This window comes from Phoxinus phoxinus (assembly GCF_949152265.1).
Source record: "Phoxinus phoxinus genome assembly, chromosome: 11".
In the NCBI taxonomy this organism is placed as follows: domain Eukaryota; kingdom Metazoa; phylum Chordata; class Actinopteri; order Cypriniformes; family Leuciscidae; genus Phoxinus; species Phoxinus phoxinus.
Window position 1 is genome coordinate 30,309,481 of NC_136886.1, and position 27,351 is coordinate 30,336,831.

Sequence of the window (27,351 nt, forward strand, 5' to 3'; positions counted from 1 at the left end):
TCAGGAATTGTCTTTATTGTTCTTACTTATAGCTACCTATAAACTAATATTAAAATATGTGTTGAGAAACTACAGCAAAACACAGAAAGCAGAAAAAATGTGTGAGTATGAGAGCAAAGGTTTCAAAAGTAATAGTTCAGGTTTATATAGAAACATTTTTATTTAAGTGTAAGACAACAGGTTTTAAACAGTAAATAAAAAATAATTTCAAACTGTTACAAAGTTGAGAAAATACTTTAGTTCGATATGTTTGTACAAAAAGTTTCGCTGTAAAAGCTTGTTTACTGGCCATTTCATTTGAAACATACAAATACTTCATTATGATTTGTTCATAAGGCATGCACAACACCTCTCAAAGAAAAACAACTTCACCCAAATTCAATCAATAAGCTATTTAACTGACATTATCAAATAATTATTTAATAAATTCCAAATGTAAATACCCCAGATTTAGGGGGGTAATTCGAGTGCAATCTGAACAGACGCACAGTGGTAAGGCAGTAACAGCTGTTGACTGAATTGGGCACTTCATGAACACACTATAACATATATTTAAGAAGAACACTCACTCTCAAAAGCACAAACAGCAAACTTATGGCTTCACTCGATGAGTTACACAAACTTGGCATTAACAGAACATTTTAAGTAACCACACATTAACATATACCGTACATACGCATCAAGATGTAATTAATCACTGCTTTCAATGTGAAGCTTGTTGATCTGGTAATTCAGGGACCTCCACCATACACTCTTAAAAAAATAAAGGTACTAAAAGAGGGTTTTCACAGTAATGCCACAGAACAGTGGTGCCAGTTCCTGGAGATCTATGAGATCAACCCTGATCAAACACACCTAACTATCAAGAGCTGCTTCAGTTGGGTTTGATCAGGGCTGGAGCTGAACTTTCACCGGAGGTAGATCTCCAGGAACAGGATCCTTGCCATAGAAGAACCATTTTGGGTTCCTTAAAGCCAATTCACACTGCACTGACAGACGCCGACCAATGACAACAGATACTCCTTCAGGTTTGGTTGGATCCGTGTGTTACCCCTGTTGCTGTTGCTTTTGTTTTTGCCGATCGATCGTGTTCAGTTGGCATTTGTTGGGTTGTGGAATCTATACAAATTGCCGTACTGTAATCTGGTGATTGTCTGTGTTAGTCGGTGTCTGTCGGTAAAGTGTGAATTGGCCTCTAAAAAAACCTTTCAGTGACTTTTTTTTTCTTAGTGTGAAAGAACCTTTTATTCTAAAGCACTTTTATAGTTTCCACTATTGAGAACCTTTTGTGGAATGGAAAGGTTCCATGAATGTTAAAGGTTCTTTATAGAACCATCAATGCCAATAAAGAACCTTTCGTTTCGAGTTTATATTAAAAAAGAACAAAGCTGCTCTGGTTTAAAGATATTTAAACCACTTAATGGTACATTTTTTACATCAAGAATACATTTTACATCAAAATACATTTATTTCGTCATGGCTGTATCAGTTTTATCATGGATGTGTGCCAATAGAGTGCATTATTGAATAATATCCTGAACATTGGTCACGGAAGACAGTTCAACCTGCATTTGTTCATTTGCATCAAGTTCCTTCAATCCATTCTCCGCCTCTATGTGCGGACAGCATTGGTTTTATGAAACGACCTGCTGTGCCAGTAGTCAGGATTATCAAAAGCTTTATGTTCCATCCCTGCGCGCACTTTTACGTACGCTCCAGGCCCCGGCCCCCCTGAACACTCTCCGTCCCTCAGTCCAACACTCTCCTCGTCGTCTCCCTCCATGTTCTGGTATTCAGCTTCCGAGGCTCCACCTGCAGCCAACGAGTCCATATCCTCATATTCATACACCTCTCCTTCCCCTTCCAGTAACCCCTGCACCCTGAGCGAATTCCTCAGCCGAGGCTGGCTGTTCGTGTACTGATAGTCATCCTCCACATATTCGTCTTCATCGTCTTGTGGCGATCTTTTGAGAAGAGAAACTGGTCTTGGGAGGTGAAGTTTGGCAACCATGTTGGTTGGTGGTCCTCCTCCTCCTCCAGCACGGATGTCCATGTACTCGTACTGAACCGCCTGAAGATCCAGATCAGCATCCATGTACTCGGCTTCACTGGACAGGAAATCGCCATCGCTGTGACTCCTTTGGTCAGCCGAGGACTGGGAGAGACCTCCGCTACTTTCTGAGCCCTCGATCGATGATCTCTTACTGGGTCTGCCGGACCCTTGAGATCTGTGATTGCTGTACAACCCTGCGGGGTTGAAGGAGGCACTGCGGTTTCGTGGCGGTCGCTGATTGTAATCTTTAAGCTGCCCTGGTATATGGCTGAGTGAGAGAGTCTGCTTGTTCATATACTCGTATTCTTCACCTGGCCCTTTGCGGGCTTCTAAAAAGTCGCCCGAATGACCTCTTGACAGTCTCCTTTGATTACGTGTTGAACGTGATGATGGCAATAGGAGAGTTTCTGAAGAAAATCATAAAACAAGAGATGTGTTAACACGAGTACTCATAAATATGTAAGTCAATGTCCACCTCCGATAAAAAATAATAAAAAGAAATTGCGAATGCGACTTTATTTCTTAGATTTTTCAGCAGCGTTGGATCCGGAAGTGTTTTATCCATTCATTTTTTTCCATGGGGATGTTAAAAAAAAGTCTTGGTTAAAGTGCCATGAACCAAGCCAACCAGATATGATGTGAATCACAACACAATCAAAACAATTATTTGAAGCAAAAAAGTATTTGAAAATCGGACAAAAAGACAAAAGTACAAGACTTAACGACTTTAGTGAGGGAAAGAACTACAATCCCATGAAGCATTGTGAACAACATAATCGAATTAGAAACGATGGAGAAATATAAAACTATTCATTTAAAGTTGTTGATTGGTAAAATATAAGTATAAGTGTTTTGAGAATATAGGGAGACCGTCTCGATTATGTCATTTGCAGTGCTTCATGGGAGTGGGTGGAGCTAAGGAGCTCTTCAACATCAAGGGTAATGTAGTTTTCACCACAGATTCAGCTGTTAAACACGATTATTGTAAAAAATAAGTTGAAATAATGCAGACTGATGGCTTTAACAGAAGCAAATACCATCGATTAACAACCTCAGAGCTCACAACAGGTCTTTCACAACAACAATCATTATCAATTTCCTATGGAGAAAATGAATGGAATATTTACTTCCAGAACCAAACTGTTGCACTCTATTCTGAATTTAACGTAAATGATCTGTCAGCTTACACACGATATTGAATATCGATGTCATGAGAGGGATGGACTTATGGACAGTCTTTACAATGGCATGTACTGTTAATGTACTAGATCATGTAATTTTCACAAGTCAAAACTTTCAAAACGGCGTTTTTGTCTACTGAAAGTTTTTTCAGAAAGGCGTTTCATCAGCTGAACAATCAGTATATTGTTAAACAACAGTACAATGGTTTGAGTGTACTTGAGTGCAACCCTGAATAACATTCATTGTGACTTCATATGTCATAATTGTATATTTATATTTCAGTGTAATTTTATATCTCACAACGTAAATGAATTTCTTATTTTAAACATTATCTCACAATTATTATTTTATTCTAAAGGCATAAATGGGCTTCCGCAAATATTTCATGATGGCTTCACAGGACCTTACAAAGTTGACACATCAACATTTTGCAGAAATTAATTTATAAAGGTTACACGCACACGTCTCTCTAATTTGCTAATCCTCACCTTTCTCTGGACTTTCACCAAATCCAGGCAACACATATTCACTTTGATCCTCTTCTCCTTGAGTGCCTATGGAGGTTGTTTCCAGAGGCCCTGATAGGCTGTCCCGCTGCGACATGTAAGCGCTGTCCTCGCGATGTGTGACCCTCCTCATGCTGCCAACCAATGAGATGTCATCGTTCATTTCCAGTTCCACTGCGGTTCCCTGTCCCTCCGAGCTCACAGAAACAGTGCACGCAGAGTCCAGTCGGGAACGAGAAGCCCATCCCGTCTGCAGCAAAATGAGGCGGACAATATATTGAGCTATTATAAGTGGTGTTAAGACATATATGCCCATCAAATGTTGTTTCTATAAGGATGGTCTCAGCCTAAAACTATTGTACTGAAATGAGCTTTAGACATGATTGTGAAACACTGACCTGTACAGAGCTCTCCACGCCAGGGGTCATTGGTAGATATCCAGCAATATTGGAGGGAGTCAGACTTGACTGGTGTAATAATAAAAAGAAAAGTGTCAAAGTTATGCTGTTTAATTTGTTATTCAAACAGCCTCCACAAATCATCTGACGATTAAGGGTCAGTACGTTTTTGAAAGAAATTATTACTTTTATTCAGCAAGCATGCATTAAGTATATCAAAAGTGACAATAAAAACATTATCAAAGAATCCTAGATTTTTTTTTTAATGGTTTCCAGACTTTCCACAAAAATATTAAGCAGCACAACAGCAAATCAGCATATTAGAATGATTTCTGAAGGATCATGTGAGTAATGATGCTGAAAATTCAGCTTTACCATCACAGGAATAAATAAAATTTTAACATATATTAAAATAGTCAATTTAAATAGTAATAATATTTCACAATGTTCCTGTTTTCACTGTATTTTTGATTTAAAACCATTCAAAAATCTTATCCCACGTTTTTGAACAGTAGTGTATATTAGTCAATTTTCAAACCATTATGTATTGATCATGGTCAATATTATATAACGTACCCGATGAGAATCTATACGCAGTCTAGAGAAGCTTCTAGATCGTGTTACATAGCGTGACATGTCTCTCGTATCTTCCGAGACTTCATCTTCCTGGTCCTCCAGGGCCACCCCCAGAATGTCCATCTCAGTTCCTCTCTGATGGGACTCGTCTGAGGCCGAGTCAGGAGCTCTGTACTCCTCCTGGTGGAGGAACATCAACCGACAACAGTCATCCAAACAGTTCCAAGTTCTGACATGACCAGAAAACAATGAGGTACTCTGTTCGTTTGCCTTACTTTGATGACAAGATACCGAGAAGGGTCTCTGGCCATTCGGGTGAACTCATTGGCTAGCTCCTTAAAAGTTGGCCGAACATTTTCATCAATCATCCAACCTGTTTAAACATTTGCATTAGGAATGCATTGATATATGCATATTCTGACTGATACAGATAATTATCTTCAAGTTATGGCCAATAGCCAATTGATGGAAGTTCAAAAATGTCTTGAGCACCATAAGCACATCAGAAGGATCATGTGACACTGAAGACTGGAGTAAAGATGCTGAAAATGTAGCTTTGCCATCACAGGAATAAATTACATTTAATATATATATATAAAAATAATATTTCACAATATTACTGTTTTACTACATTTACTATATTTAAGAGACTTCTGTCCAAAATGTTTGAACGGTAGAGTAAATTATATAATATATTGTCAAAAAAATATGAAAAAAAGCAATCATTTTAAATGCTACAAGTGAATTGAGAATAACAACATTATAATGTACAGTATGAAAATTAATTACATTTAAAAATGTAATTTAATAATTCGTGTTTTAAATTTTTTTTTCGTTACGTGTGCATGAGATGACGTCAAAAGTAAAAATAGCAGAAATGAGCATGCACAATTAAATGTTTCAAATTGGCCAATGCAGATTTGGCACTGATATATTGTGCATCCCTAATTTGCATTTACAATCTTTCCAGAAGCTTTCGTGCAAACATGCCCTGCTAGATGATATATGAGATGGGATCAAATTCAGAAGTTCCACTTTGCATTATGGGCTATAAGAAGACTCACATTTGACCATGACCATGTAGACATCGATGGTGCAGATCTGAGGTTGAGAAAGCCGTTCCCCTTTCTCTAACAGATCAGGTACTTCTTGTGATCGCATGGCAGAGTATGGCTCTGCCCCATATGACATCATTTCCCAGACTGTCACACCTAGAGATAGAGAAGGCTGTTATTGAATCTCCAGCTCCAAAGTGCAGTATTTTACGGTGCCATTTTATCTTGCAACACATGGACTCACCGTAGCTCCAAACATCACTCTGGTGTGTGTATCTGCGGAACAAGATGCTTTCAAGAGCCATCCACTTAATTGGCGTCTAGGATTTAGAAACATTAGGAAAAATGTCAGACAGTACATATACACACTAAGATTTTTTTAAATGTTGTTAAAAGAAGTCTCTTCTGCTCACCAAGGCTGCATTTATTTAATCAAAAATAGAGTAAAACAGTCATATTATAAAATATAATTACAATTTAAAATAACAGTTTTCTATTGTAAAATATTTTAAAATTCAATTTATTTCTGTGATGTAAAGCTGAATTTTCAGCATAATTACTCCAGTCTTCAGTGTCACATGATCCTTTAGAAATCATTCTAATATGCTGATTTAATACTCAAGAAACATTTCTGATTATCATCAATGTTGAAAACAGTTGTGCCGCTTCATATTTTTGTGGAAATTGTGATATCTATATTTTTTCAGGATTCTTTGATGAATAGAAAGTTCATAAGAACAGCATTTATTTGCAATAGAAATATTTTCGAACATTATAAATGTATTCACTGTAACTTTTGGTCAATTGAATGCATCCATGCTGAATAAAAGTACCGGTATATGTTTTTTTAATCTTACTTACCCCAAACATTTGAATGGTAGTGTATTATGGTTGCACGAAAATATTAAGGAGCACATTGTTTTCAATATTGATAATAAAAATAAATCTTTCTTGTGTATTGTAATAATACTTCACAATATTCCTGTTTCACTGTATTTATGATCAAATATGATCAGCCTTGGTGAGCATAAGACTTTTCAAAAACATTAAAAAATAAAATATTATTCCAAACTTTTGACTGGCAGTGTAACTTGTAAGTGTGCTTTACCTTAATTTCATTGAAGAAGTATTTCTTGTCGTCAGGGTAAAGGAGGTCAGCGATGCCATAATCAGCTATCTGAACTATGAAGTCACTCTTGAGCAGAATATTGCGGGCAGCCAGGTTCCTGTGGACCATTCTCTGCTCCTCTAGATAGTACATGCCCTAGGAGGGAGCAAGTGAGGAAACACTTTAGTTTGTTATGATCTGAATACCTCAAAACACATAGCCAGACTTTTCTGAGCCTCTCACCTTGGCGATCTGCACACACCAGTTGAGCAGTCTCTGAGGGTTGAGACCGTCTCTGCGCTGGCGGATGTGCTCCAGCAACGACCCCTGTGGACTGAGCTGAGTGACAAGCTGCAGACTTGGTCCCGGGCAGATGCCTAAGAGCCGCACTATATACGGGTGGTCCAAACTCCCCATAGCCAACATATGCTGCAAGACACAACAGAAATCATTCAGAATGGCATTTTGTGTGTACGCTGTTTAAAAAAGGTATTAATGAATGGTTAACATTGTGACAGAGTAATACGTGCTAATAGTCTTATAAATGTCACTATGAACAAATTAAAATTAAATGAACATGATTGTGATTTATTAATCACAGTGCAACCCATTCAAAAGTTTGGGGTTGCTATGATTTTTAAATGTTTTTGAATTAAGTCTTGTAATACTTTGATTGAAAATTATATTTTAAAAAGAAAAAAAAAATAGTCAGCAATTAATTAACATTTTAATAATATTTCAAATATTATACAATTTAAATTGTTTTCTAATTTTTTTATGTAATTCACTTTAAAATTAAAAACATCATCATTAGTCTTCAGTCTTCAGTGTCACATGATTCTTCAGAAATCATACTAATATGCTGATTTGTTCCTCAATAATCATTTCTTATAATGATCAATTTTGAAAACAGTGCTGCTTAATATTTTTTCAGTATTCTTTTAATGAATAGGAAAATCAAAACAATAGCATTTACTATAAATATAAAGTTTTTGTAACATTGTAACTTTTTTTATGGTCACTTTTGGTCAATTTAATGCATCTTTGCTGAATAAAAGTAATAAATTGAAAAAAAAAATCTTACTAGCCCAAGCTTTTAAACAGTAGCGCACACACACACACACACACACACACACACACACACACACACACACACACACACACACACACACACACACACACACACACACACACACACACACACACACACACACACACACACACACACACACACACACACACACACACACACACACACACATTTTCATTGCTCAGTTTTTTTCACTTCTGTTTGTTGATCTTTAAATGCACTGTGTACTTTATTTTTTGCATTTGTAATAAATATAAGATGCTAGTATCCTTTTTTGGATACGCAGCAAATGAATGTTGTCTTACATCTGTAAGTCCCTGAAAGGTCTGTCGTCCTGTACGGTCTTGGATAGTCTTGATAGCCACTGGAATCTTTACAGTGTCTCCTTCTGGTATCCAAACTCCCTGTGAAGATACAAACGAAAAAGGAGAACTATACAAGGAGCCAAAATAAGGAAGAAAACAATGTATTAGGAAAACACCAAGAGGAAATGGTTCAGTAACTGATACGAGTTATCGTCAGGTTTCAGTATGAGCTCATGTAATGACATCAGAGTGTGTAAGCACCTTGTGCACAGAGCCAAACACGCCAGAGCCGAGAAGTTTGATCTTTCGTAGTTCAGACCCTCTCAAAATCCGAGCGTGAACTTTCATGCCTTTTTCTCCGGGTTCCAGTGGTTCAAAACTCTAAATGCATTTTTAAACGTTATAAAACCTTATACACAACACTTCAATAATTCAATTTGTTGAATTCATTTAGACTATTTGTGTCTCTGCACACACCTCTCCACTCTGCAGATATCTCCTCATGGCACGTTTTTGGCGGATGGCAACACTTCTGCGATACAGAACACTCAGCACAAACACTGAGAATGCCACCATCACCCCGAATATAGCGCTCAGCACTATTGCTGTCACCGGCAAGCTGCAACACAACACGTTTACACAATTACATGCCGGCTGGCAACTGCAGGTGATGCATCGATCGCACCAGCAGAGGGAGACACTTACCCAGCAGCCGACCTGGATGAATCCCCACAATCATTCTGACCTGGACCCAAACATCTGAGACAGGAAATATACAGAATTCAAAATTATAGTTATGCACAACATGCATTTTATTGCACTTTAATTGGCATGCTGAGTCTCCTCACCCCAGGGTGCAGTTGGCATGGCATGGTTGGCATTTGTGCTGGCCACTGGGGAACTTATAAATGATGAGCCCATTTTCCCCCTGAACCCCCTCTGGACACGAGGACACGCAGTACGGCCCGTCCTGCAAATGCACACATGCTTCACACTCATCCGCACCCTGCAGGACAAATGAGATGGAGAGGTTATGTGATAAATCGAACAATCCGTGCAAACAGCGAGTGAAATTCTACCAAAGTACAAAAGATTACCGGTCCTCTGCAGGTGTGTTTGTAGCGCTGCACCGCACACTCCTGGTGACACGGCATACACTCTCCTTTAGGTCCTGCAAACTCGCGTTTTTCACTGTGGAGAGGTTCAGAAAATCTATTTTCTCACAGCAATAAATCTTGTTTTCTTATCTACAACACACACATCAAAAGGACCCTTTGTGAGTGTCTCAATCCACTCTCTAGGCCAGGGAGTTGGCCGTTTCTAAACACTGTTTCAATGTCTAAATCATTCCAGCACACTGAAATGTTCATTCCAGAGAAATTCCTGTGAGCACTGATTTCTCAATAGACCGGAAATATCATAACCCCTTCAGCCTCTTTGTCATCAGAAATGGTTATGAACGCATATGTCATACACTTTTAACAGTTACAATGAAGATGCATGCTAAACAATACAATACTTGGGAAATATGGTGCCGAATGAGAGATACTGACCCTGACAGGAAGTTGCAGTGTGGTACACAAGTTCCTCTTCTGCTGTAGTTCTTGCAAGACCGACACTGATCGGGTCCCGGACCCCAGCAGCCCTCAGATGAGCACAGGGGATCACACACGTGGCCTTCTTCAACTACAAACACACAGCAATACTGAATTTGAGATTTTCTTTTCCTTTTTTTAATAGTCAGTAATGATTTGATTAGTGATACAGTTATTTAAAGGGTTAATTCACCCAAAAATGATGTCATTAATCACCCCCCCCCCCCCCTGTCGTTCCAAACCTGTTTCCGTTCATCTTCTGAACACAAATGAAGATCTTTTTGATGAAATCTGAGACATTTCTGTCCCTTCATTGACAGTTACGCAACTACCACTTCGAGTTCATAAAGAGATTGTAAAACGAATCCATAAATTTAATTGGTTTAGTCAAATGTATTTAATATTAAATGTATTTAGTATTTTTAGGACACTGTCAGACTCAAAGTTGGCATCAAACAAAAGTTGCAATAGTCTGTGGCATATATACGAGTGAAATGGCTTCTCAAACGAGAAAAAATGTAGGGCGGGACTTGATTTTGTCCATCAGGAATTGATCGGATCGTTGTGGTTTGCTATTGGTCGATCTCATGTGAGTGACAGGTTGCCCCGCCCTCACGCCAGTAAACACGTCATCAAAGTTATTTTGATTAAAGATTATGTGGGCACATGAATTAAAAAAAATAAAGATGTGCATGGATAAATCAATGCAATATTCCATTTAAAAAAATAATTTTCCATTTGGATTTTATGGTGAATTTAAAATCACTTCCCAATGATTAACTAGTCATTCAGACTAGTCGATAGTGAAAAACTCATTTTGGTAGTACGCCACATGTACTCACTGCATAGCTCTTCTGGGTGGTTCTCTTTGATGTCGAGGGGCTTCGGGCGGCGCGCTGCCCTGGGCCCGCTCCCGAAGAGACGTGTCCAGTTCACTGTGTGGTAATAGCACAGCTGCTTGTTTCCTGTAATGTAGATGTTTCCGTCACCGATTCGTTTGAGAGAGCGAAGACCCAGGGACTTCAATGTGGGAATCTTCATCACCAAAAGCGAGTAACCTCTGAGAGAGAGCAAGTGGAAGTGTCATTTAAAAGATAAATGAGAAATAAAATGACATTGTAGATTGTACTTAAAGTCAACATGAAATGAACTGACCCTATACTTGCTTAATGCAAGTTGCTGGGTTTATTGTGCACAATTGATCAGTGCACATTATCCTAAAGAAGAAATGCAAAAGTACATAGAATAGAAAATCCCAATATAGAAAATCAAGTCTAACTGAATATCCCGTGAATGTCAGTAAGGGAGTTTGAGTTACTGTCTTTTTCATACACTACTGTTTAAAATGTTGGGGTCAGTGTGATTTTTTATGCATGTATTCAAAAACAGTAAAATCGAATCAAAAATTTATCAAAAACAGTAAACACAGCAATATTCTGAAATATTACTACAATTATTACAAAATAACTTTAATTTAGCTAAATCTTTATCAGCCATTACTCACATGATCCTTCAGAAATCATTCTAATATGATGAAGAAACATTTCTGATTATTATCAATGCTGAAAACTGTTTTGCTGATTAATATTTTTCTGGAAACCATGACACATTTTATTCAGGATTATTTGATGAATAGAAAGTTTAAATAACACATTTATTTGAAATATAACTATTTTGTTTCATGTATTTACTGTCAATTTAAATGTAACTTTTGATCAATTTGATCAGTGATCAATCATTAATGCATCCTTGCTGAATAAAAGTATTACTTTCTTTAAACATATATATTTCAGGGTATCTGCAAATTTTTTAAAGTCAAATTTAAGGCTTTTTAAGACTTTTTTAAGACCTGAAGAAATAAAAATTAATACCGTACATTAGGGGTTTGCAATATTAACAAAAATATATCTCAATATTTTCAAAGTTTTGTTGATAATAATCAGATGATATTTTACTGATTTTGTACTGGTACCATGGCTGGTTTAGGCCTGTTGTTGATATTAGACTCACAAAGATATTCATATTTAACATATTCTATCTATGCAGTGGTCAGTTCACAGTAGTGACTGAAATAAAAAAAAATATTAAGGGGCAATATTTACCACCTTAAATTGATTTCCAGGGGCATTTTCACCTAAATATGGAAATTATTTCTAAACGTATTTAGAGGTATGCATCACCTTTTATGTCAAATTCTAACATTCAAATTAAATTCTATTAGAATAAGACCGTACCACTGTCAAATTAAATAATTAAATTAAAAACCATCCTTGCAGTGCAGAGGTGACACAGAAGCGGCATCCGAACTGGCATTACTATATTTACACTTAATTTGCAATTGCATAAATAAAGCTATTCAATATTTAAATATGAAATATTTTATAATTTTAACATTTTAATTAAAGGGTACTTTAAATATGCAACTAAACCCGCCAGTAGGTGGCAGTAAGTCACTGTCTTAATAAGCGCGTTGTTGGAGTCATAATCAACCGATTTGTTCAAACGGCCGATTCATTCATTGAATCAAATGATTCGTTCAAAACGCGGATTTCAGTTTTTAAAAAAGAATCGCTGTCTGTTGGACTACAGTTTAATTATAAAATTCTCGTCGGCGAAATAAAGGGGGAAACAAACAATATTGACAATATAAAAAGTAACACACAATGTTAACTTTATTGTTAATTTAATTGTTGTATAAAATAAATAGCACATTTGCAATTGAGCACAGGAAAACGGCACTCTTGCTCGTGATATTCTAATAACAACATAATATAATATAAATATAATAAGACAAAAACTAATTTGGGGACATACCTATAACTGCACTGACACATCACGCAGTGAAAGCAAGCATGAGAAACAAACGCGATGTCAGCTCGAACTCGCGGTGCCTCGTACGTAGTTTAAACAATGATTACAATATCATCATAGTTCATAGACAATCCTAAGCACAAAGAATGAACTTACTATTGAACTGACATTTACTCGATCTCTTATCCTCTCCTCTCTCGCGTGCAGGAGACAGACGCAGGCTAATACACTGCCGTAAATGACGGGAATTGTCACGTGAACAAGCAAATCCACAAAGATAGAATAATAAAAATAATACGTACGCTAATTAGATAGTTTTCATTTGGAAAGCATTTAGATACGTCGTCAAAGTGTCATCTAAAATTTAAGACCTTTCATAGGTAAAAATAAGACTTTTCATAAGTAAAAATAAGACTTTAAGACTTTTTAAGGCCTTAAATTTTAAATATCGAATTTAAGTCTTTTTAATACTTTTTAAGGATCCGCGGGGACCCTGTATTTTACTGACTCTTTTGATAAGCAGTGTATGCCAGATAAGGAAGTAAAACAGGTTGTGAACAGCATTTCATGTTGACTTTAAGACTCAAATACAAAAATAAATACAAAACTGCTGCAATGGGATAGCTGGGGATCAACTATCAAAAAATAACATTGCTCCCATGTACTGTTCTTTCATGAAGCCTCTACACATATTATTTACACAACGTCTCAAGAGCTTCATTCCTGGTGATTAGGTGAGATCAACATTGTAAATGAGCTTTTTATTATTAGCAGAAAACTTTCCATGTTCTCCATGCAAGATTTCCCACCACCAATCTGAAGATACCACACCACTGAGCTGACAGTAAAGCACGTTTAAGTAATGCACAATGTGATATTTTAACGTTTTGTATATTAGAACAATCAAGTAAAGAGAGAAAAGGAGTACAAGCTGAACACACAATCCTACCTCTTAGAGCTTATTCCTCTGGAGGGAGAACAAGACAGGAGCATGACAATTAATGGTGGATATAACACAACTTCTAGAAATATCAAGCATCAATTATTATGGTATTGTAATATTATAATGCTTCTAAATGGCTGCTAGGCTGCTATTTACATCTTCATCCCAGTCAAAAAAGCACACCAATATATCCTGGTCCGAACCTAATACAGTATTTATCCTACCACTTTAAATGTAATTAAGGGATTTTTATTTAAACGGTTTAATTGTTGGCTAGCTAAATCCAATCTCTTTGAAAGGTTATAGCACACCTCTCCACAACAATTTGAAGTATCATTGTTGTCCGTAGCACAAACAGTGCACATGCTAGTAACATTAATACTTTGTTTACGCTGATGCATTCAAGTATTAAGAAATAAGGACAGGTTTTTTTTTTTTTTTTTGGCTGTATGCTCACCTGTACAGCGTTCGTCCTTGTATTGTTGTTAGATTTGAGAAGACAGAAAGATCTTCCAACTCTTCGGGCCAAGACTGAATACTCAGAATGTCTATCAAGCGGACAGAAGGGTTAGTTAGATGTTAGAAATGGCACGGACACACACACGCACACGCACACACACACACACGCACACACACACACACACACACAGTTTGTTTTGCTATACTTGTGAGAACATTCCATAGGCGTAATGGTTTTTATACTGTACAAACTGTATATTCTATTCCCTTACACTAACCCTACTCCTAAACCTACCCATCACCGGAAACATTCTGCATTTTTACATTTTTAATAAAACATTGTTTTTTATGTTTTTTTTAAGCTATTTGAATGACGCACGCACACACACACACACACACACACACACACACACACACACACACACACACACACACACACGCACGCACGCACGCACGCACGCACGCACGCACGCACGCACGCACACACACACACCTACCTGTGATTTCTCTGACAGTGTTGAAGATCTTCAGTTTCTTTGGATCGAGAGCACTAATATTATTGTAACTGTCTCTGTGGAGGAAAGGGAGACACATTTCGAGGTTGGATGAACAGTTTCCCAACACCTTCAAGTATGGACATCTGTTTAAGTGATAAACAGGTTTGTCTTGCTGTCTATAGAGGGGCTCGTAGAGGATATTCTACTCGAGCTCAGATTGACCCCATTACACAGGCAAAAAACATAAAGGTGGAGGGATGCCGAGGAAGTGGTAAGAGGCTGTTTTTACACCCTGGTAATAATTAGAAGATTAGATGGGCGTACTCCTCCTGAAATTACGTTTAATAACTTCATGTAAAAACACCCTTCACACTCTCACTTGTGGATTTCATTTCTCCACTATTTCCAGCAGATGATATGAAAGGAGAACTAATTTTTGTCATGAACATTTCAACCACCCGGCTTTTCAAATAATGTATTGTTTAATAGCATTCTGTGGTGGAAATGATAGTGAGGGCATTTTAAAAATGTTCTTTGTGAGGTTAATTTCATAGCTAGCATACTGTAAGTATTCTTAATAAACACAATGAAACAATATTTTCTAATCTGATCAAATTACAGCATGTTTGGAAATGGTGCACAGTAAAGAACTGCTTACAACTGATTTAAAATGAAAATTTACACATTTAATTTCAGCAAATTTATTTTAAATAAGAGTTTTCGGTAACACTTTATTTTACAGTGTCCTTGCTACATATGTTACATGTACTTACCATAGTAATTACAGTAAATTATGCACAATTACATGCAATTAACTCTCAACCAAATCCTAATCCTACGCTAACCCTATAGTAAGTCCATGTAGTTGCTTAATATTACTCCGTACTTAAATATATAATTACACTGTAACAAGGACGCCTTAAAATAAAGTGTACCAAATTTTCTTCCACTCACCCTCTAATTCCCGTTACAAGGAAATGCAGGCTGCCCTGAATCTTCGTGCAGTTTATGAAGCTGTCGATGTTATGTGAGTCTACGGTCTGTCTGGAAGGTGTACCAGTGCCAACACATGCTGCACAAAGAGGAGAAACGAACAAGAAACACGGTTATGATTGAGAACGCACTAAGATGGACATAAAGGAGGTCCTGTTCCCTATGTACATACGGTACTATGTACTTATTATAGTAATTACAATAACGGTGTAATAACTAGGTACTAACCCTGAACCTACCCCTAAACCTAACCCATGTAGTAACCTTATATTACCCAATACTTTCTTAAGTTCACTGTAACGTAAGGGAACATACTGTAAATGCAGATCATTTTGCTTATTTCTCAATAAACAGTGCTGCAAAATGCCTAGAAATACAACTCATCTTTTGAGACATAAATCTATGAACAGGAGTGCCATACATTCCGTAAATCGCTCATAGTCGTGAGGTATAGATCATTTTTTGCTTGTGTTTTTTGCCAAAAATGTGAAATGCTTTTTAAGGGTTGGGTTGGAGCTAGTCTGTAGTCATTTTGATTAGGTTTACATACACTACAGGTCGAAAGTTTGGAATAATCAAGACTTATTTATGGTTTGGAAATGGTTTTGTCCTTTACAGTAAGCTCACTAAGGCTGCATTTATTTCATAAAAAAATACTGGAAAAACAGTAATATTGTGAACATTATCATTACAGTGTAAAATAATAGTTTTTCATTTTAATATATTTTAAATTTTTTATTTTAAATAAATAAATTTATTTTTCATTTTTAACCCAACGTTTGGGTTTGTCCATATTTTACCCAAAATTGGGTTGAAACAACCCAGCATTTTTTAGAGTGTATTTTAAATTGTGATAATATTTCACAATATTTCTGTATTTTTGATCAAATAAATACCGCCTTGGTGAGCATAAGAGACTTCTGTCAAAAACATTAAATTAGTCGATATGTTCCCATTGAAGATAACTAGGTAAATAAAAGTGTGCATGTTACCTTTTGGACAGAGTCCCACACACGGCTCACATTTTTTCATCCCGTTTTCATCCACCTCCATCTTGTTTGCTGGACAGCTGCTAACACATGAACTGCCATCTACAAGAAAGTTAGCTGAAGTACAAGAGAACAGAAGTCAAACAATTAGATTACACCGTAAATCCTTCAAACAGCCTATTTAGGTTTCGAGACTCGAGAGTGTGAGATATTCAGTTGACATCATAACCTATAGGCTACAGGTAAATGCACTCCGTAACCCATGAAATGACATATAGGAATCACTCACTTGGACAAAGTGATACACATATTGTGCCGAACTGGTATTTTGCATTAGGATTCGGTTCAAATTTGAACGTCACTTTATTATAGATGTTAGCCTGGGGACACTGCGGCACACACGACCCTGAGTTGTTAAAATTTCTGCAGGCCTGTGAACACATACATGGTGAACTTAAAACAAGCAAGACTTGGTTCATAAAGTTGTTATGTTAGCTGAGAGTGATGCATGTTGAAGAATTGGTTTGAGTTTGTTGAACATACAAAGCAGTTGGTGTCGAGGGGTCCGGTGCAGCCCCCGGCACACTCTATGTGACAGCACTCGCTGGGGCTGCGTCCAAAACAGCGGCCGTTACACTGCGGTGCACACACGGTCTTCGTCACTGAGAACGGGAGAGAGACAGAGTGAACAGTGTGTGTGTGTGTGTGTGTGTGAGATACAGAGAGCTGAGCAACATGTGTGTGTGTGTGTGTTTATGTGTGTGTGTGTATCTACTTAACCATATTTTGGGGACAAATTTGTACCTAGAAACGAGCTAAACCTGAACCTCATTTTCGGGATGTCCTTATTTGTAAAACAGCATAAAAATAAAGCAAATAAAGTTGGTATAAATTGTAAAAATGCTGAATATTTTCAGTTAGAGTTAGTGTGTGGGTTAGGTTATAGTATTTATTGCTATGTATAAAAACAAAACAAGTTAGCTAGCTAAGCAAACTGCTGCCCAATGGACCCAATGCACAGCTGCACTACTTCCTGAACTTTAGCCAGCTCCTTTGTTTTCTGTCTGCCATTATTGGACAAACTGATTAATCCAGGTGTGCCTGACCAACAACAATAATCAGACACACCTGGATTAATCAGTTTGTCCAAAAATGGCAGACAGAAAACAAAGGACCTGGTTAAAGTTCAGGAAGTAGTGCAGTTGTGCATGAAGTCCATTCAAAGGCTGAATTCGAAGGGCGCGTTCGAATGCCGATTGCGATCACGAAATCTCTCCCAGTTCGAAGGCTCCTTCAAATGCAGCCTATACATGCAGCCTTCGTTTAACGTGAAATGAAGGATTCAACAGACGGAACCTTCACAGCCCAGAACTCATTGCGCGCCAGTGACGACAGGATTTTTTTGAGAGAAATCACAGGATTACACTTTTAATGTATTGGGTTTCAGCTTGCTCAAATATCTAATGACGCAAATGTAAAAAAACAAAACAAACTTAAAGCGGTTCAAATGTTGACTTATATCGTAATTTAGATGTGATTATATATAGTTTATACTCTTTATTATACAGAAATGGACCATGGCATATTGAGACAGCAAAATCCTTGCAAAATCCTTGTCGTCCAGGTGACATTTTTTGTTCCCCATGAGGAAAACAGCCCATTAATAAGACTAAATAATCTTTTTTTTTTATGTAAAAATGCTGCAAGTTTTCTGTGATGTAGGGTTAGGGGTAGGTATAGGTTTAGGGGATAGAATATAGAGTTTGTACTGTATAAAAATCATGTCTATGGAACGTCCCCATAAAACATGAAAACATAATATGAGTGTGAGTGAGACTTACAGATTTGACAAGTGTCATTTCCTGGACCCCAACAGCGGGCGACACAAGACCCATGACAGGGAACTAAACAGAAAATGAAAATGCATTATAATTGATACATTTCCATAATATCATCAGCCCAAATTAAAAGTCTATCTATTTGGCTACAATATTAAGCCTTCTAAACTATATAATATAAACCTTTGATCCTCTGATAACATTTATTTATTAAAATGTATTAATAAATATTCATTTAAATAGTTATCTATTAAAAATATATACACTACCATTCTAAAGGTTGTGGTCAATAAGAATTTTGTTTAGAAAGAAAGTAATACTTTAAAAAAAAAAGACAACAAAGTTGTGCATATATTATTGTCTCCTTACATTCTTTTCCATTGTCTCCGATGATGACTTCTGCTCCACTGTCTTTCACAATATCTAACCAGTTAATCTGCGGCGCATAACTCAAGAATTTATTCTGGATGATCTGCACTCCCCCCTCCAGGATCTCTGTAGATCATAATGAATTTGAGAAATATAGAAATATCAAAAACAGAATCAAATACCTGGTAGAACTCAAAACATGTTCTCTAAACTCTCAAAAGATATGAACATTTATTAAAGAGATTTATGAAGGATAGAATGTTTTTTTTCTCAGGATTTTAAGATTTACTGAAGACAATTCGAGTGGTGCTTCAAAAGTCACTGCCACAATACAAGGGTTTTATGAATGTTTGCTAGGTTTTGTTCGGGTGTTCAAGGTGGCTGCCGACTTCTGCTCATCCACATTAGAGGAATCGTAGCGCAAACAGTACAGAACATTATGTGCTTAGAGATTTTGAAAAACACCTGAATAATCAAACATTACTAATGTACAACTGTGTTCGGTTTCAAAAATAAGTAACATTCATATTGATTCTACACTTTGAGTCAGGAATTAGTAAGAGGTTAAAGGAAGGGCATTTTAAAGGATGACAAACATGTTCATTGATTCACACACTCAGAGAAACACAATGGGAAGATAAAAGCACATGGATTGTATTTCACATTAGACACGTCGTGTTTGCTGAAGCAGGTCGGGACATGCTCTAGCCTAACTGTAGCCATCTAACGTCAATCTCCTGGAATTTTTCATGAGGAACAATATCATAAAGGATTTTTCTATAAACTACAAGGTACTCAAGGCAGTCACAAGTATGTGCCAGTCCAGGTTTGGGTTCATGATGGGAGAGTGCTCATTTGTGGTTGAACAATTTCTTTAATAAACCACACACAAAAATCTTTCTTGTGTCTGTTGACTCATTCTTCTACACCACACCCTCCAGAGTGTCTTGTTGCCATGAAAACTGCGTGGGTGTTTTGACAGAATGGGTTTCTGTGGGTGAGAATGTGTCACCTGTCACGTATGTGTGTTAGCGCACCTGTCAAGTGTGTGAGGCCCAGCTCCTTTAGTCCATACACTCCATCCTTCTGGTAGTTGAAGAGGACGGCCAGAGCAAACCGATCTTCGTACAGTGACGTCCCTCGGATGACTCGCAACTGTTCCAGCGGTAAACGTTGGAACTGGTTTATAGCGATGAGGATGTACCCTGTTACCTCACGGATAGACTGTGAAGAGACACATTCATAAAATGAAACGTATACAACACACTCAGACATGGGCCCACACATATGAATCAGGTTGGACTGATTTGGCTTTATTCATGTCATAGCAGATCTATTGTTAAATCTTTTCCCCACCTGTAGGAATGAGAAATCCCGGTTGTGCTCCATCTGTGTGATCTCCAGGTTTCCTATGACAATCTGGCAGCCCGTGTACATCTCCTTCATGAGCTTGTACTGGACCTCAGAGGTTCCTGTCACACTCAACAAGTTCTGAGTGCCGGTACACATCGCCACTGTAGAGAGAGAGAGAATTAATGTATTGTTCCAAAAACAAATACACTACCGTTCAAACATTTGCGATCAGAAATATTTTTAAATGTTTTTGAAAAAAATATCTTATGCTCACCAAGGCATGGTACAAATTATAGAAAAAAACTGTTTTCTATTTGAATATATGTTCAAATGTAATTTATTCCTGTGATGCAAATTTTCAGCTTCATTACTACAGTCTTCAGTGTCACATGATCCTTCAGAAATCATTCTAATATACTGATTTACTGCTCAAGAAACATTGTTATCATTGTTTAAAACAGTGCTGCTTATTGTTTTTCAATATTATTAGAAATATAAATCTTTTTTTTATTTGTCTTTACTATCACTTTTGATCAATTTAATGGATATTTGATGAATAAAACGAATACATTCTTTAAAAAATAAAATAGAATAAATAAAAAAATCATACTGTCCCAATACTTTTAAATGGTAGTGTAAATAATACATTTCTATTTAAAAAAAATATAAGTTCAAATATTTCTGTATAATGACTGCTCAAGTGCATAATGTCTATCGCAATACTCTCAGCTAATATTTAACATGCCCATTTATATATTAATGCGGTAAGAAGCCTTGTAATTAGGTCGATAATGAGTTAATGACCAGACAGGGGTCATTTTTTAAATAATAACCGACTAACAGCACATTATGCCTTATTTAATGCAAAAAGATCTTAAAATGTGCATCAGCTGATGATAACGCTTATACAGCTGTTTTCATTTTTCTTGCATTGTTGTTATAGTGACATCAGGAAAGACTGAGGGAGTTTGAGGTGAAGCTATTTTGCATTTCAAATTTTACCCTTGGTTCTGTCACGGTCAAAACAAGCCATTGCTGAGTGGGAGTCTAGGAAAGAATATTCCTGCTAATACTCCAATAGTTACTCAGAAAAGGCCCCAGGAGCTTTTACAAATTAAAACTCAAAGGAACAGAGTTCTTAGGAAAATGGTCCATTTATGATGCAGGATCAGAATGCAGTTTAAATAATAACGCGTTTGATATAGCAGAATCACTCGTCGATAATGGCAGGTGTGTAAAAATGTTTTGGTTAGAGCTATGGTGTAACTTTGCCATCAATCTCACATTTATATGACCAGTATCAATCAAAAACAGTGTTGGGGGAAACACATTACAAGTAACAAAATCAGATTACTTTTTCAAAGTAACTAGTAAAGTAACGCTATACTTTTAAATTTACAACAAAATATCTAAGTTACTTTTTCAAACACTTAATGCAAGTTTTTCCATGTATTGGCTTATTCATTTCACTTTTGATGTGAAAGGGCCTTTAAAAAGGATTTTTGTCATTAAAAACAAGCAAGAAATCCCAGCCCAGGTGAGAAAAAGTATCACAAAAGTAATAAATAAAAAGTAACTAAGTAACACAATTAGTTACTTTTTAGGGAGTAATGCAATATTGTAACGATTGTTACTTTTAAAAGTAAGTTTCCCCAACACTTTCTATATTTTTAATCTCATAAATAAAGCAAAACATCTATTCATTTCATATGAACTGAGAAACACAGACACTTACTGATAACTCATAAACTGTTAACAGCATTACAGAGTCCAACAAGTGGAGGTAAAAATCTCTTGTGAAATGCAAACAGGTGTTCAGTCCAGCCACGAAGGTGTGATGTGTGGGTCAGACATCGCGCTGATATGCTTTTCAGAAAGTATTCCCATCAGTCCAGGCTTGGAAACCTTTTTAGCTCTTATCAAACTTCTCCTTTTGTAAACGCAGTGAATGTTTCACACAGACATACACCCAACACAGTGCAAACACAATTCATAGTAGTGCCAGACTAATTTCGTTAATGTTTTAAATTAGATTTTATGTACATAATTTCTGTTTTCACTTTAATTTTGGTTAAAGTTTTAGTAATTTAGTTTTATTACTTTTAGGCTTATATTTCCATAATAAGCACTCTTTTTAGCAGAAAGCGTACTTCTTTTTCACAGGGATCTTTATCAGTGACAGAATGCATTTTTGCTATAATGCTTCATTGTTTTTAATAGTATTTGTAAATATCCACTAGACCAGCTGTGTCCAATCCTCCTCCCGAGGGCCACTGTCCTGCAGAGTTTAAGGTGCGTTCACGCCTTGTTCTAATTACAGCAACTACGAAATTTCAACTCGTTAAAAGCATTCACGTCCTCGTTGAACTCGTAATTACAACTCATAAGCTGGGAATTTACGGAGAGTTCATCAAGGTCTTACTCTATAGTGCAGTGGACACCAGTGTATGTGTCTGGAGCATGAATTCACCTTTTTTAAGACAGTATGCTAACAGCAGAAAGAAGGTTAAAAGGAGTTCAAATTTAAAAAACGTATGCTTTTCGATTGTGCTATGTCAGGGGTCACTAAACTCGGTCCTGGAGGGCCGCTGTCCTGCAGAGTTTAGCTCCAACCAGGTCCAACACACTCCCTGGAAGTTTCTATGCCTAGTGAGAGCTTGATTAGCTGGTTCAGGTGTGTTTAATTGGGGTTGGAGCTAAACTCTGCAGGACAGCGGCCCTCCAGGAACGAGTTTGGTGACCCCTGTGCTATGATAAACGCAAGAACGTGTTCGTGTGAACGGCCCCTCGGTGTCCTGTGCACTCAAGTGTGCAGACAATGATACAATGCTCCCATTCAACCAGAGCGCGAAAACAAGTGCAGGAACCCGCCAAAACTCAAACAAACGCACACAAAACACACACGCTACACTATCAGGTTTACACACAGGTACAGAGACAGGTACGAAAACAAAAGCCAGGGGAGGTCTGAAGCCGCACACAACAGACAAGACTTAGCTGCCTGGTAAACAGAAACTTGGCCGTGATCACAAAGAGATTATGCAAAACCTGACAGATTGGTTCTCATGAGCATAAATACACATAAATATGCACACTAATGTCTGAATCATTTATTGTCATTACTGGGTCAGCTAACAAACAACACATAGGCATGCACACACACAGAAACCATGCCTAGCTTAATGACTTTGTTTTGCACCTAAAAGCCATTTTAAGTCACAGGTTACTCCTGTTCCCCAGGCAAGAGAAGGCGGTATGATTTTTCAGACACATGTTTGGGTATGTGAGTATGTGAGTTAAAGTAATTGTAAAAATACAAGTTGCCATATCTTATTGATCATTGTAAATGATCAAATTTGCTGGTGTTGATCAGGTCTAATGACTGGTCACTGAAATATGCTGCCTCACTTAATAATTAGCAGTTAAAAAAGAGAAAATAAATAAATAAGTAAATTGTATCCTTAATAGCCCATGTAGAGAAAACGATGGCGTTTAAATTACAATTACAAAATTACAATTTTGTCTTATTTGTTCCATTATTAATGCATAGTTAACATGAACTAAATATGAGCAATATATTGTTACAGTTTTTATTAACCTTTGTTAATGTTAGTTAATAAAAAAATACAGTTGTTCATTGTTTTTTCGTGTTAGTTCACAGCAAATTAACTAATGTTTGATTTTAAAAACATATTAGTATTAGTAAATGTAGAAATTAACATAATCTAAAATTAATAAATGCTGTTTTAACAAAAGAAACATTTGTACTTCACTATTGTAAATTGCTACCAAATATTGCTCCTTTGAGCATCTTGATCAGCAACGGGGTGAGTGTTCGGAAACCTGTTTGAAAACAGTGATTTTACTTTTAACGGAAGAACAGTTGTTTTACTAAAACACTGTGGCATCGATTTATAATCTTCTAATTAAAGGTACAGTAAGCAATTTCTGAGAAACGCTGTTGAAAGTGGATAGAAGTGGAAGAGCGCCAAAACACACTTGTAGCCAATCAGCAGTAAGGGGCGTATACACTCATGATGGGGGGAGGTGCCTGTGTTGCATATGTTCATGAATTTAGGGGGAAGGATATCAAGATAGGGGTGTGATCCATTTGGGTAGGGGCGCGTTTGCTTTTGGTAATTTCAAATATCACCAATATCATCTTTAAAGGTTAAATATGTAACGGAGGTCAGCTAAAGAGCTGGCTGGGCGGGTAAACTTCACTCCCCTGGCCTCAAGAGGCACACTAGCGACTTATGCTATAGTGGCTGAGGTCATTCGCTTATTTGTTAGCGCACCCGTCTCCCATGCCAGTGACGCTGGTTCGAATCCTGCTCGTCGCTGTGCGAGTAGGACCATTTTACAAATAGGCTTCACATTAGGATTGAAGGTTATTTTTTCAAACATTGGGCCTAACTGTTTGCTATTCACTCAAATGATTCTTTGACGTAATCCAAGAGTATTTCCATAAATGAATGTTCAATGAATGCAGAGGCGATGGCAGAAACAGAGAGGCTACACACGCGCGCTTGTGAATCTATTCAACACTCATGGAGGAGCGGCCTTTAGTATGTGTGTGGGAGCCTTTAACAAACGCTGTTCTACTCATATTGACGTCTGCAAACTCTACTCAGAACACTTAACAACAATGCCAAAAGGTTGACAACTGCCGTAATCTTCATGGGACATTTGAAAAATATGTCTGCTTGTACCATTCAAGTGTACTGGTCATCTGAAAAGTATGAAGTCAGATAGGACAGTGTTGAATCAAATAATGCATGAAGTGTACGGCTGGCGCAAGAGTTCCTATACGTTCTTTCAAACACGTTTTGTAGAAAAACCGAGCATAGATTGATATTCACTATATGTTCTGTTCGTCCCTTCAAATGTACCGCAGGAGTTCAGTATGACATAACTTAACAATGGCAGTCTGTCACCATGAATACTATTCTGTACAGTACATTCAGTACAGCAGAATAGCTTGAAACATTCAAGCATGACTAGATAAACATATTGTGCAGTTCAATATGATATGGACAAACATTAGAGTGCCACGCAGAGAAATTACGCGTGTTATTCATATGAAGATGAAATTCTACAATGAAAAAATCTGTCATTATTTAAAGTTGTAATATACACTACGTGACTTTTGCACATATAATGTATTCGATCTATAATTGTATGTACTTTTATGGTGTTTTTGTGTTATTTTTGAAGCTGTAAAGTACATTCTTAAAAAAAAAAGAAAAAGGAAAAAAGTACTATTAAAACATTTGTTTCCTATTATATAATCCCTAAAAAAGTAATCTATCAATTATGCATTTTTGTGATATTTAATGTATATATTTGTTCTTTATTTAGATGCTATCTCCAACAACACTGTTTTAGTTATTCACAATAAAATGAAAGGAATGCAAGGGATTCTATAGATATATTCCGGGGGTTGCAGTCAAATAAGATTGATCTGAGAGACGACGTGGAATTTCATGACTATCCGCAGTAGTTTCACCTGTTTCCAGTGAGTTCCCCTGGACTATACACCTGTTGTTGTTGTTCATGCCATTGTGCTCCACCCTTCTTAGCCAACACTACTGCAGAGGCCAAAGATCAACAAGTGCATCAAATCATATCTCACTTTATCTCTGTGTGAGCCAAAACACATTGTTTTCCTTGTGTTGTGTATTGGATTTTCTTCTTGGATACTTTCTGTATCAGACAATTCCTCGTTAGCAAAATGAGCTTATGTGCACATGCACATAATCTACAACATATTTAACCATGAATGTAAACAAATATTTTATATCGATCAATAAAACATATTGATCGACCACTATATTGAACACTGAGGTGTTCTTATTGAATAGAGGCATTACGTTTCAACAAAACCAAAAGAAAGAAAGAAACCTAAAACTACAAAAATGTGCAAATTTAAAAAAACACAAAAAAAAAACACACAAATGTTATGAGATTCAAAAGATGAGAAACAGTGAAACACAGTTGGCATCACAAGTTTAAACTCCTCTGTGATTCTCTGCTGTTAGAGGACAGCCGTTGAGCCAGGAAACAGGTTTAACAAAATCTACAGGTTGAGTCACTTGTTATTTGAACTGAGCACTGATTTAGTACAGGAACAAATCTCTCCTTTTACACTCCTAGTCTCAGATAAACAAACATATCTTGCTTAAACACAATGATCCAGAAACAGGTTTTCTGAATGCATTACTGACAGCAACATCACTATTTTGGGATATTTATCTATAGGCAAAGTGCAAGCACATATGGACTTAAAAACACATTTTGTTACACATTTGCGGAGTTGTTTGTGAATGCACCTTTTTAAATTAGATAACATAGGCCTATTTATATGCAGATTACACTTTATTATTATACTTAATTATATTTGCATTGAATATGCAGCTTGTACACATAATGTAAAGTATCATTTTAAGTGGCATATGAAGATAATATATAAAGATTCAAATGCAAGACGGTCGTATTTTTAACGTACTGCTCTAGTCACAGACAGGTGTATCATGCATGACTGTAAAAACAGATTTACCATCAGGTTTCCCGTCCTGCGTCTGAGCGCGCGCAGGGGAACGGAGCGCGAGACACAGCGCGAGCATCTGCAGCGCAGCAGCATTCATCTTCATTCTCAAAATATTCCCAATGTCAAGTCAGTCCGTCAGGATGAACAGACAGTTACATATCCATGGCGAAAGAAGCGTGGAAGAGATGATGCTCCCTTCACTTCGGCTGGTCCGAGTCTGACAGAAATTCTCATCAAAAAATATCAAGTAGTCCGTTTCCGTCGGTTACGAAAAAAAGTGTATAGACTGTTAAATCCTTCAGTAGCCTATACGTCAGTTAAAAACAAATAGTTTGACTGAAACAAATATAATACATTCAAAATGTTGGGGGGAAAGCGACCAGAAATACAGGACAGGTTCAAAGGTTCGTAAACAGGAAAATAGCTCGCGCACGCATGAATGTTGTCTCGAGGTTTGTGTTACCTGTTTACGAGGACAGGTGAACGAAGCTGAACGCTGATTGGCTGTGACATCGACTGTGTAATTCCAAAGCCCGTACATTGATTTATCTCAAACATGTAAACAAGTCATTAAGCCTTGATAGTGAACTCTTGACCACTATAAACAGGCAGTGTTTTAAATTTCCCTCAGTAACCGACAGTCCTCACAGCCTACACTGAAAGCACCGACGAGATTCTGAT

At 37.0% G+C, this 27,351-nt stretch overlaps 1 protein-coding gene across 2 annotated transcripts; it reads right to left on the reverse strand.

The window, feature by feature from the left end:
- Positions 1 to 27,351, reverse strand: erbb3a (erb-b2 receptor tyrosine kinase 3a). 2 transcript variants are annotated; one of them, XM_079628068.1, is made up of 29 exons: positions 26,680 to 27,351; positions 20,124 to 20,281; positions 19,805 to 19,991; positions 18,768 to 18,893; positions 18,402 to 18,464; positions 17,104 to 17,222; positions 16,850 to 16,991; positions 16,564 to 16,677; positions 15,533 to 15,650; positions 14,579 to 14,652; positions 14,080 to 14,170; positions 13,629 to 13,646; positions 10,711 to 10,928; positions 9,827 to 9,959; positions 9,371 to 9,464; positions 9,122 to 9,279; positions 8,979 to 9,032; positions 8,751 to 8,892; positions 8,535 to 8,654; positions 8,274 to 8,372; positions 7,122 to 7,307; positions 6,879 to 7,034; positions 6,015 to 6,090; positions 5,780 to 5,926; positions 4,991 to 5,088; positions 4,716 to 4,895; positions 4,140 to 4,208; positions 3,724 to 3,991; positions 1 to 2,460 (listed from the first exon to the last, which is right to left on the reverse strand). In XM_079628068.1, the coding sequence occupies exons 1-29, from the start codon at positions 26,771 to 26,773 to the stop codon at positions 1,613 to 1,615; spliced, it is 4,350 nt and encodes a 1,449-aa protein (XP_079484194.1). In that variant the 5' UTR covers positions 26,774 to 27,351; the 3' UTR covers positions 1 to 1,612. The 2 variants fall into 2 exon arrangements, with proteins under 2 accessions (XP_079484194.1, XP_079484195.1); XM_079628069.1 differs by lacking the exon at positions 13,629 to 13,646.

Coding starts and splice junctions, on each gene's coding strand:
- erbb3a (XM_079628068.1), bottom strand. CDS start 26,773: ATGAAGATGAATGCTGCTGCGCTGCAGATGCTCGCGCTGTGTCTCGCG. Junction 16,678..16,849: donor ATGTGTATCACTTTGTCCAA/GTGAGTGATTCC, acceptor CTTGTACTTCAG/CTAACTTTCTTGTAGATGGC. Junction 2,461..3,723: donor TGGTGAAAGTCCAGAGAAAG/GTGAGGATTAGC, acceptor GATTTTCTTCAG/AAACTCTCCTATTGCCATCA.